A 12,949-nucleotide genomic window follows, 5' to 3' on the forward strand; every position below is an offset into this window, starting at 1 on the left:
AAATCTGAAGATATCACATGATTCTGCACATAGAACTACATCATTAATACCATGGGCCGATTTTTCAAACTCAAAAAAAAAAAATTCGCCTCCGTATGACACACCCTATTATGCATGCAACACTGTCTTTATCCATACTGTCATTATCCAGTCACATTGTTCATAGTGACAATATCCATAGTGACATTATCAATACTGTTATTTTGCAGACTGGTATCATCAAGAGTATCAGCTTCAGCAAGAACAGTTTATCTTCTGAATATTTTTACATCAAAACAAATACAAAATTGGCATGACACAGAACGATGTAGACAATAAATGCTTGAGGAATTTTATCTTGTCGCTTCTCTAAGTGTTTATTTTCTCTTGGATTCTATTTCTCCAGTGCATTGGAAAATAGTCTCGCATATGAGTGTTATGTGACTGTTCTCCAGGTGTAGTTCTGCCAATACTTGTGACAGCTGTTGCGGAGGAGACCAATATCTAGTTGAAGAGTTGTTTACAAAATGTACTTGAATGGAATCTCTCTCATGTTCTTCTTCGTCCACTTGTCGATCTTGTCTACCTGTTTTGGGTTCAACTTCTCCTTCCAGTTACCAACCTCACCTGGCACAGGAATCAACACTATTAATCATTCACCTCAATAAGAATTTGTGAATACTGAAAATAAGATTTTTAAATTATAATAGATTCATATTTTAAACTTGTTTATTTTTCGAGAAAACAGATGTTGTTGACTAAAGAAATTCCACCATCATGTGTATTATTTGTTAGGTGTACCTAAGAGTTGTCATCCTTAAACTCTGTACCAACAAACTTTTGGTCAAATTTTTAATTCTGCAATGTTTATCAGTCTCTTGATCACATGTTACGACATGTTTCCACGAAGAGTCCTGAACTATCACTGGCAATATCATTAATAATTCAGTAGCGGATGTCAGTTATCTCTAGTTTTAGTGAGACGAGTAAAGAAAACAAGACTATCCTTAACAGAAGTTAAGTACTATCTACCTTTCCTGAAGAAGCCGCCCTCCTGCCTCACCACCTCCTGTGAGTACCGGGGATTATCTTCTGCTTTGGGCCCCATCAAGTTGTCCCGGCCTGCCATCTCATTAAACTCGGTGTAGTTAGCTACCTGAGTGTGAAGGAAGGTTTTCTATATTGATTACAACCCACTACCATTGTTCGTTATTCTTGTTACATTACTCACGTATTTTGATATTAAATAGTTAATATAGTGAAACAAATATATCTCGTTTACATGTCCTCTGAGCACACAGCATCATACATTAAGGAGTTGCTCCTGGCTGAGGTTTGTGCTCAAAAACTCGTTCAGCTTTTCCAGCTCGGCCATAATGTCGGCCTTGAGGTCCTCGTAGAAGACGAAGTGAAAGTTAGGGTGGTGACGCTTCTGCCAGGCCTCGTTGACGTGCCGCCAGAAGGGCAGGTACCTTACTGGGAATAGTGAAACATTATTATCAAGGTTAGTACTAGTCATGTAAGGATAATTTTCGTGAATTACTGCATACATTTAATGTTATTTCATGCTTTACCTTCAAAATTAGTCGCAATCACACCTACATGTTGTATCATATTACAAAACGAACTGTTATCAATACTTGAAAAAATAGTTGTTTGTATTCCAACACATGGATAAGTCTTGCCTCACATTTGTCACTGACAAAAAAGTCAATAATATTGTCTAAGCTGCCACGGAAGTTGAAGGTTTTAATCAGACGAAAATGATGCAATAAGGACACGACCACGTCCAGGGGGTTCCTGGCCACGTACACCACCTGGCAACGTACGGGTTGGTTAATGATAGTAATCATTGTATGTTTGGCCGAGATATGATCAAAAGGTAAGGTCTTACACGCGCGTGGGAGCACACATATAGTTTAAAGACCAAACACGTGATGAAATAAAATTATTTATGGTTACCTTACAAGTGTTGAGGAGTGTTGGGTGAAGTAGCGACAGAGGAATATGTGTCTTGATAGTCCTGGGGTCGGGCGTAGCGACGGCCAGTTGGTGGTTGATGCCTTCTACTGAGTTGCTTCCAGGACTCGACTGGGAGTTCTCCTTTGGTCTGAACATGTCGAGACTGTGGGATGAACCCAAGTTTAAGATACTGTCTACGAACAGTTACCATGGCAAGGTAAATATTGAAACAGTAGCACTCTTACTGAAAGTCATTGCGCAAACCCTTATCACTTGGTAAACTTTGGCGCTATGTGCACCAAACGCTTATCATGTGTCCTAGTCACCTGTTGATTAAACAAAACAAGTTTGGTGCAGATCCGCATAACCGTTCATGGGTTATTTTGGGGGGACAGATGTACAGACAGACATAATAGGATAGAAAACAGTGCCCTGTCCCACAGCTGAGGAATACCATACCTCCACTTTCTTTATGTTCATTATTTTTACAACTCATAAACTTTTTGGCTGGATTGAACGTTCTCTAAAATTGTTAGTTAACTTTACCACCCGATGCATGTCATTGTCTTTACTTAGAAGCCAGCATATAGTATTATATGGTTCTAGCAGCATTATATGGTACTGGCAGCATTATATGGTACTAGCAGCATGATAGGGCACTAGCAGCATTATATGGTACAAGCATTATACAGTACTAACATTATACGGCATTAACAGCATTATAAGGTACACTCGGAAACCACAATTTCTACCCCACCCAGGTCGGGCCGGAGTTGAGGACCGGGTCCTTTCTGAACGGCGGCCACACTAACTATCACGGGGCAACACGCGCACGAACACACAAGTTATGAACCCTTAGAGGCTTCGCTATTAGTCTGTCATGTTATACTCATCTTGCTATGTATAATGGTAAGCAGCGAGATCTACTGGTGATCTGCTCTCCTACTGCACCCATCTTCGGTCATCCTCAGGGATTATGAGCAAACTTTTGACGTGGCACCTCGACATCTCCAAAGCATTTGATAGGGTATGGCGCAAGTCGTTGCTTTCTAAACTTCCATCTTATGGTTTCTCTCCCCACTTTGTTCTCTAATCTCTAGCTTCCTTGAGAATCGATCCATGGCAGTTGTTGTCGAGGAATCGATCTCTCGCTCTTTCTCTACCAGTAGTGGTGTTCCATAGGGTTATGTTCTTTTATCTACTCTCTTCCTTCTTTTTATCAATGATTTACTTCACACTACTACTAATTTTGTCAATTCACACTTCTTCCCATTTTCCCTCTCCCCTAATTCTCAAACTATATCTGTTTCTATTGCTGATATCGTTTCATCTATCAATAAGGATCTATGCAGCATTTCCGAATGGAGAGGTCGAAATTTGCTTAAATTCAATCGTAATAAAACACAGTATTCACAAATTACAATTTACAAAACAGAAGATCTCCCACCAATCACATTTCAGGACGCAATCATTCTGCCAAATTCTAAAATAGACATGCTAGGCCTCACCTATACCTCTAATACTCGTATGTCATGGAAACCATACATTCACAACATTGCTAAAATTGCCTCCCGAAAGTTAGGAACGCTGTACAGATGCTGTTGCTACTTCACTCCTGAGTAGTTGCTTCAAGTTTATAAGGGATTCATTCGTCCTTACTTGGAGTACTGCTCTCATATCTGGGGTGGCTCTTCTTCTGTCCAACTGTTAGATAGGGTGGAATCAAAGGCTTTCCGTCTTGTTAACTCTCTTCCTTTAGTTGATAATCTCTCTTCCCTTTCTCTTCGCCGCAATGTTGCTTCACTCTCTCTTTTACGGGTACTTTAACGGGCAATGTTCGGTATATTTGGCATCGTGTGTACCGCCGGCAAGGCAGTGGGCTAGTAACACTGGTCTTGCCCGAGGTGCCCACCGTTTCTGTGTGGATGTCAGTTACACGAGAATAACCCGTTATAGTGCATCTTTCTATCCTCACAGCCAAATTGTGGAATATTAGGCCTACAGTGTTTCCATACTCGTACAATGTCTAACTTAAAAAAACGGTTTTCCGGCATCTTCGTAGTGTAGATTAATATAGTCTTTTCTCTTCAGTTTTTAGTTTCTTTTTACTCTTATTTTTTCGCCTTTCCCCCCGGCCCCGTTGTGGGTCGATAATATTGTGCCAAGGTGGCTATTCCCCGTAATATATATATATATATATATATATATATATATATATATATATATATATATATATATATATATATATATATATATATATATATATATATTTCATGTAAATCCACAATGAAAACGTGGATAAGATAAATCTTGATAAAATCACACGTTGTTTCCATTTTCCCGTGTGATTTTATCAAGATATATATATATATATATATATATATATATATATATATATATATATATATATATATATATATATATATATATATATATATGGGACTAGCAGAATTATATGGTACTAGCAGAATTATACAGTACTAGCAGCATTATATGGTATTGACAGCATTATATGGTACTTGCAGTATTATACAGTACTAGTAGCATTATATAGTACTAGCAGCATTATATGGTACTAGTAGCATTATACAGTACCAGCAGCATTATACAATACTAGCAGCATTATACAATACTAGCAGCATTATACAATAGTAGCAGCATTATACAGTACTAGCAGTATAATGCAGTCATAGCAGCAGTATATGGTACTAGCAGTATTATACGGTACTAGCAGTATTATACAGTACTAACAGCATTATACAGTACTAGCATCATAATGCAGTAATAGAAGCATTATACGGTACTAGCAGCATTATACAGCACTAGCAGCATTACATGGTACTAGCAGCTTTACACAGTACTAGCAGCATAATGTAGTGATAGCAGCATTATACGGTACTAGCTGTACTATACGGTACTAGCAGCACTATACGGAACTAGCAGCACTATACGGAACTAGCAGCATTATACGGTAATGCCAGCATTATACGGTACTGGCAGAATTCTACAGTACTAGCAGTATTATATTATATTACCAGCACTATATGGTACTAGCAGCATTATACGGTACTAGCAGCTCTATATGGTACTAGCAGCACTATACGATACTAGCAGCACTATACGGTACTAGCAGCCCTATACGGTACTAGCAGCACTATACGGTACTACCAGCATTATATGGTACTGGCAGCATTATATGGTACTAGCAGTCACTATACGGTACTAGCAGCACAATACGGTACTAGCAGCACTAAACGGTACTAGCAGCATTACAATATATGGTACATAAGAACATAAGAAAATAAGGAGTCTGCAATAGGCCCGTTGGCCTGTGCATGGCAGCTCCTGTCGAGAGTTACTACCACTCTCCATCATCCATGAATCTATCTAGCCTCCTTTTAAAACTTTCCAGCGTTTCAGCACTTACTACAAAGTTGCTAAGCTTGTTCCACTCATCCACCACCTTATTTGTGAACCAGTTCCTTCCTATCTCCCTCCTAAACCTAAACTTATCCAACTTAAATCCGTTGCTACGAGTCCTATCCTGCTCGGATTTTATAAGAACTTTATCTATATCCTTTATTCATTCCTTTCACCCACTTAAATACTTTAATCGTATCTCCCCTCACTCTTCGTCTTTCTAGGGACTACAAGTTTAGTTTCTTTTACCTATCTTGATATGGAAGGTCGACTTGCGAAAGAGACTTAGGGGTACTTGTAAGCCGGACCTACGGCCTAGAAAACAGTGCGTTAATGTTCGAAATAAGGCAAACAGAGTATTAGGTTTTATATATAGAAGTGTAAGTAATAAGAGTGCAGAGGTCTTATTGCAACTATATCTTGCGCTAGTCAGGCCGCACCTCGATTATGTGGTTCAGTTCTGGTGCCCTTATTATAGAATGGATATCAATTCACTGGAATCGGTGCATCGTAGAATGACGAAAATGATTCCGGTACATAGAAACATTCCATATCAAGATAGGTTAAAGAAACTAAACTTGCATTCCCTAGAAAGAGGAAGAGTGCTAGAAGATATGATAGAAGTATTTAAGTGGGTGAAAGGAATTAATAAAGAGGATATAGATAAAGTTCTTACAATATCCGAGCAGGATAGGACTCGTAGCAACGGATTTAAGTTGGATAAGTTTAGGTTTAGGAGGGAGATAGGAATGAACTGGTTCACAAATAGGGTGGTGGACGAGTGGAACAAGCTTAGCAACTTTATAGTAAGTGCTGGAACGCTGGAAACTTTTAAAAGGAGGCTAGATAGATTCATGGATGATAGAGAGTGGTAGTAACTCTCGACAGGAGCTGCCATGCACAGGCCAACCGGCCTATTGCAGACTCCTTATTTTCTTATGTTCTTATGTTCTTATGAATCATTTTCGTCATTCTTCGCTGCACCGACTCCAGTGAATTGATATCCATTCAATAATAAGGGCAACAGAACTGAACCGCATAATCGAGGTGCGGCCTGACTAGCGCAAGATATAGTTGCAATAAGACCTCTGCACTCTTATTACTTACACTTCTAGATATAAAACCTAATACTCTGTTTGCCTTATTTCGAACATTAACGAACTGTTTTCTAGGCCGTAGTTCCGGGCTTACAAGTACCCCTAAGTTTCTTTCACAAGTCGACTTCTCTAGGTTCATGTTGTTAAGGCTGTATATATTGACAGTATTTGTTTTTCCAATATTCAGTACGCTGCACTTGCTGGTGTTGAATTTCATTTGCCATTTTTCTGACCACTCCTGCAATTTATTTAAATCCTCCTGTAGTGCATTTGCATCCTGTCCTGAATTAATCTGCCGCCTTATTTTGGTGTCACTGCTGATCCCAGTATCTAGATCGTTTATGTAGATTATGAACAAGAGTGGGCCCAGTACTGACGCCTGGGGAACCCCACTGGTTACACAACCCCACTCAGATTTAACACCATCTACGCTGACCCTCTGTGTTCTATCGGTGAGCCATGATTTTATCCAATTCAAAACTTTCCCCTCGATACCATGAGCCTTAACTTTTCTCAGAAGCCTCTGATGCGGTACTCTGTCAGACGCTTTGCTAAAGTCTAAGTACTGGCAGCACTATACGGTACTAGCAGTTACTATACGGTATTACCAGTACAATACAGTACTAAGAGCACTATACGGTACTAGCAGTTACTATACGGTATTACCAGCACAATACAGTACTAAGAGCACTATACGGTACTAGCAGCATTATATGGTACTGGCAGCACTATATGGTACTAGCATTCACTATACGGTACTAGCAGCGCTATACGGTACTAGTTGTGGGCAGCGAAGAAGGAATGTTAGGTGATAAAGTAATATTGACATTGGGTGTGCATAAGATACTGTGATGTAAATGAAAGAGGACGATTAGTCATTTACTCTCACGTAAGTCAACAGTGTTTCTTACTCAATGAAAGGCACTCGGGTCATTATTGGTAGAGTAGCCGTGGGGTTGAGCAAGTCTGGGTTGTTCCTCATAGTCCATACAATCTCCTGCATCCACGTTGTACCGCACTTGGGTAACGTTATTACCACCACGTCGCTGGCTCGCCACTGTGAAGGAACAGTTAGTATACGTGTCGTTACTTTTACTGTAACACACACACACACATGTATATGATATATATATATATATATATATATATATATATATATATATATATATATATATATATATATATATATATATATATATATATATATATATATATATATATATATATATATATATATATATGTGTGTGTGTGTGTGTATGTATGTATGTATGTATGTATGTATGTATGTATTGATAAAATCACACAGGGAAAAAGGGAAACAATGGAGCACCTTGTTTTAAAAAGTCTAATAAATCCTTTCATTCTACTCAAACCAGGCAAATTCCTACACTTAAGAATATTTTGTCTCTGCATTATTGCAATGAATTTGTCCCGTTAGTTCAGTCCCTTAAATTATTAAATATTAATGTTGTTTTTAAGTATGACTCAACCATTACCAATATATTAATCAAGAATTGCCCAACTTTGAATGTGAATGGAAGTGTTTATTGTATTCCATGTAGCAACTGTAATGGAAATTATGTAGGACAGACTGGGAAGGCATTGCAACTCAGAATCAAACAGCACAAATACAATATCAGAACAGCATCTGAAAGCAGTGAACTGTTCGTTCATGTTAGGAATAATAATCATCCCATTGATTGGGAGAACAGCTTAGAAGTGTCACAGAAATACTTCTGGTTGAAGCTAGTAATAAGAGTGCAGAGGTCTTATTGCAACTATATCTTGCGCTAGTCAGGCCACACCTCTATTATGCGGGTCAGTTCTGGTACCTTTAGTGATGGGCAGTACAAAACTGATAATATGTTACATAAATTTATTTGCTAGTGGCCCAAGGTTAAAAATGCTTTTAAAGCATTGGAGTTAGATGTAGGATAGATGATTAGTGGGTCCCATATTTTTTACCTGACTTAACTTGACTAGTCACATCGCCCTTTCTCTTGACGAGGTATATGCTAGAATATTAAAAGAATGTAGAGATGAGTTGAGTAATCCATTATCAGTTTTATTTAATAAGTCATTAGAATCGGGCCTAGTGCCAGAAGCTTGGAACTTGCAAATGTAGTTCCGATTTTCAAAAAAGGTGATAAATCAATTGCATCAAATTACCGTCCCATTAGTCTCACGTCAATCATAGGCAAGTTGCTCGAGTCAATTATTGCTACGAAAATCAGAAGCCACCTTGAAACATTCAACTTAATTCATTCTTCTCAGCACGGGTTCACCCAGGGACGTTCTTGTCTCACAAATTTGCTTAGCTTTTTCTCAGAAGTATATGAAGCGGTAGATAATGATAAGTCATATGATATAATTTATTTAGATTTCAGTAAAGCATTCGATAGAGTCCCTCATGAGAGATTGATAAGGAAGGTAGAAGCACATGGAATAGGTGGATCATTATTAAAATGGATTAGGTCATGGTTAACTGGTAGGAAACAAAGAGTCAGCATAAATGGATTTAAGTCAGACTGGGGTGCGGTCAAAAGCGGAGTTCCCCAGGGATCTGTATTAGGCCCTCTGCTGTTTGTTATATTCATTAATGATCTTGATTTAGGTATAAATAGTAGGATTAGTAAATTTGCAGATGATACCAAAATGGGGAGAGTGATAAATTCAGACAGTGACTTTGAACACCTTCAAAGAGATCTAGATACCTTACATGAGTGGTCAGTAGACTGGCAAATGAATTTTAATACTGATAAATGCAAGGTACTACAGATAGGAAGACGAATACAAACGTTAAGTATAAACTAGGTAACACGGAAATAGAAAACTCAGATTGTGAAAAAGATCTAGGTGTATTTGCTAGCAACGACTTGAAACCTAGAAAACAATGTATTAGCGTTCGCAACAAGGCAAACAGGATTCTTGGGTTCATGTCTAGGAGTGTGAGTAACAGAACTACTGACGTTATCTTGAAACTTTACCTAGCATTAGTGAGGCCACACATGGATTATGCGGTTCAATTCTGGTGTCCTTATTATAGAATGGACATAGATTCTTTGGAGAGAGTACAAAGAAGAATGACAAAATGATCCATAATATTAGAAACCTTCCATATGAAGAAAGACTGAAAAGCTTAGGCTTGCATTCATTAGAGAGGCGTAGAGTTAGGGGAGATATGATAGAGGTGTTCAAGTGGGTAAGTGGGATTAACAAGGGTAAAATGGAAGATGTTCTGAAGCTCAGTAATAACGAAATAACTAGAACAAATGGCTTTAAATTAGATAAATTCCGATTCAGAAAGGATATAGGCAAGCACTGGTTTGGTAATAGAGTTGTGGATATGTGGAATAGGCTACCGAGTGCTATAGTAGGATCGGGGACGCTAGGGAGCTTCAAGACGAAGTTGGATTGGCACATGGAAGTGCTGGGATGGGTGTGAAAGGGATCTGCCCTGTATGGGCCAGTCGGCCTCCTGCAGTATCCCACTTTCTTATGTTCTTATGTTATGTTGGTGTGCAGATGAGTGGATGTCATGATTATGACCTGACCTCATGTTTAATAAGGTCACCCTGTGTATTTAAGCCTCTCTCCGTCTATGTAATTCAGTTGCCTCTGAAGATGTCTTGAATAAAGACGAAAGCAAAGGTGCTCCCTGTGTGATTTTGTCAAGATTTATCTTATCCACGTTTTCATTGTGGATCTACATGAAATATATATATATATATATATATATATATATATATATATATATATATATATATATATATATATATATATATATATATATATATATATATATATATATGTGTGTGTGTGTGTGTGTGTGTGTAAAGTAATGCGCTCGTAAATCGATTACTTGATAATTAATGCCATTACTTTCACAAGGTTTCGTTAGGTTAAGTTTGGCTCGGTTAGGTTAAATTACGTTATAATAAATAAATAAATAAATAATCACATGATTTTTAGTTACAAAATAAAAAAAATAAAAATGGAAGCCATGATAGTGAATAGGGAATAAAGTTATTGTCGGTCAATGGACTGTATTGTTGTCAGTAATTTCACGTTTTCTGAGTAACAGTTGATGAATCACATACTTACTGTTTTCTGTTTGTTGTATCACATGAAACTTCTGTTTGTAATGTTTAATGTTTATCCGATCAAGTCTTTAGTATATCTATGTTCTGTCATATTGGTGTAGTTTTGTGACTTGTGGTTTTTAATTTGCCTTGTCTCATGTTTTGTTTACTTCCCTCTATCTGACGCATCTCTCTTATTTCTCATGTCTCTTCAATTAATTTTCGTTTACTATATTTACTGATTATTATTTTTATCACGTATCCTTTGTTTCGTTTATCATGTTTCACCATTAACCAAATCTTAGTTATTTATTTATCTTCAATAAACCGCAATGTAAAGTTTTCTCAAGTACAAGAAAGAGGTTTATTTATTATCTTCTTGGGTTAATCGTCCGTGTGTTATGTTATATTTGTGTGTTTTGGTTCAGCTCCAGGTTAAGAGAAGGACGCCACTAAATTCACGTACAGTGTTTATACTCTGACGTGAATTACTTACGTCAACTTTGCTGTGCTCACCTGAAAGTTGTATATCTTGTCTGCATACTTAAGAAAAGCTGCCGGAAAGACCCAACTGCCGGGATTTAAGCGAATTGTACCACCAGGAAAGGGAGCAAAATACTTCTTCATGTCAGCTTCGTCATCCTCGCCCAAAGGTACCGTCTCGTGACCGCTGGCTAGAGGCTCCATCACTGTGAGGATGAAAGGAAGGTCGCCGCTTTACATCATGTACTGTACGTCGAAGGTGTATTATCATTATGAGGCAACTTGGCGCACAATAAAAAAATTTATGTTTCGTCATCACGTCAGGAATTATTTAAGATAATGGGTTTTACTGTAATACAGAATAACACCACCACGCCCTGTCCCTCAAAATCAAAGTTAGTTTTATTCCTCTCACCTGGTAATGAAAAATGAGGGTCTGGTGCCTTTATTCCAAGACTTTTGTTAATAGTTTACAAGTCGGTGTTGTTAGCCAATTTACATGACGAAATGCATATAAAAATATGTTATAGATTAATTAAAGTTTATCTCTTCATTATCTTTCTGCAATGAATAATCACCAGGCAGGTGTCGACGACAAATATAGATAATCACATCTTTCAGTATGTCGTATTGTGCACAGCAAGGGAGTCTTCACTTGGTATTCATTACCACTGAAAGTATCACGTGCAGGTTGACATGACTCGTCTTCTGAGGCAGACTGATCCCAACTACATGACAAATTTTCTGCACTATGTTGATCATTGAATCTTCAGCTTACAGCATTATGGTCAATTAAGTTTTAAACTGTATTACTGTAGCCTTATGGTTGAGAATGATACAGTCACGAGATGGAACTTGTTTTCTTAAAAGTAGCACACAGGATTTTCTGCTTATAATTTTATGGTGTGGCTCTTGTTACCAGTAATTGATCTGCTTATTGAAAGTAAAACGATAATTGTATATTCTGAGAAATGGATAATGTGTAGCTATTTTACACACAACACACACACAACTCCTGCCATCAACTGTAAACTATAATTTGTATGTTCAATTCATGTTCCTTGTCCTTTTAGTAATGAAAGCTTTTGTTAAACGATCCATCCATCCCATATCTTTGTATGTTATAAGTCAACTCTGTACAATGGATATTTTCAGCTTTTTGACTGCTCAACTCTTTCAATAAACCGTTAATTATTATATTGTTATTATTATTATTATTATTTTTATTATTATTATTATTATTACACACACACACATACATACACGCTACTACTACTACTACTACTTTGCTGTCACTCGGAATCGAGTATGACGATCACCCAGCTATGATATAATGATATGAGTTATTAGAGATGTCACCTAGGTTGGTGAGTTTTAAGGTGACTAAAGAGGCTGATACGGGACCCGCAGGGTCGTCCACATTCGTTGCACATGTGCAGGGATACATCTAGTGCAGGAGGAGCGGTGGCAGCGTCTTTCCGGCGTTGGCGCTTGCCTGCCTCGGTTTGCAGTCGGGCTACCTCGAAAGTATTGACAGCTTCTTGTGTGGTGCTCCTTCAAGCGTTACGATGTGGAGTAATCGACTCCAGGTGAGGGGGTCGATTTGGCACTTTTTCAGGTTTGTCTTAAGACTATCCTTATACCTTTTCAATTGCCCGCCGGCGTTACCTTTACTATTCGTTAAGTGAAAGTAGCTGCTTTGGCAGTCTACTGTCGTCCATGCGGGTAATATGGCCAGTCCAGCATAGCTGTTAATGGATAATTGTAGCCTCGATGCTCCTACAGTTGGTATCAGCAAGAATACTGGCATTTGTTCTCTTGTCTTCCCAGCAAACTAGGAGGATGGAACGTAGACTACGTTGGTGAAAGTTTTAAGTGCTTTGAGGTGCTTGCTGTATGTGATCCACATCTCACTGCCCTATAGC

At 38.1% G+C, this 12,949-nt stretch overlaps 1 protein-coding gene across 1 annotated transcript; it reads right to left on the reverse strand.

Moving 5' to 3' along the window:
- Positions 1-51: 51 nt before the first annotated feature.
- On the reverse strand, positions 52-11,226 carry LOC121857611 (sulfotransferase 1C4-like). Its single transcript, XM_042353674.1, has 7 exons — positions 11,058-11,226; positions 7,370-7,515; positions 1,942-2,104; positions 1,670-1,796; positions 1,289-1,455; positions 1,012-1,135; positions 52-606 (listed from the first exon to the last, which is right to left on the reverse strand). Exons 1-7 carry the CDS (start codon positions 11,166-11,168, stop codon positions 500-502), a joined length of 945 nt encoding a protein of 314 aa, XP_042209608.1. The 5' UTR covers positions 11,169-11,226; the 3' UTR covers positions 52-499.
- Positions 11,227-12,949: the final 1,723 nt, after the last annotated feature.

Source organism: Homarus americanus, unplaced genomic scaffold (genome assembly GCF_018991925.1).
Source record: "Homarus americanus isolate GMGI-L3 unplaced genomic scaffold, GMGI_Hamer_2.0 scaffold52338, whole genome shotgun sequence".
Lineage (NCBI taxonomy): Eukaryota > Metazoa > Arthropoda > Malacostraca > Decapoda > Nephropidae > Homarus > Homarus americanus.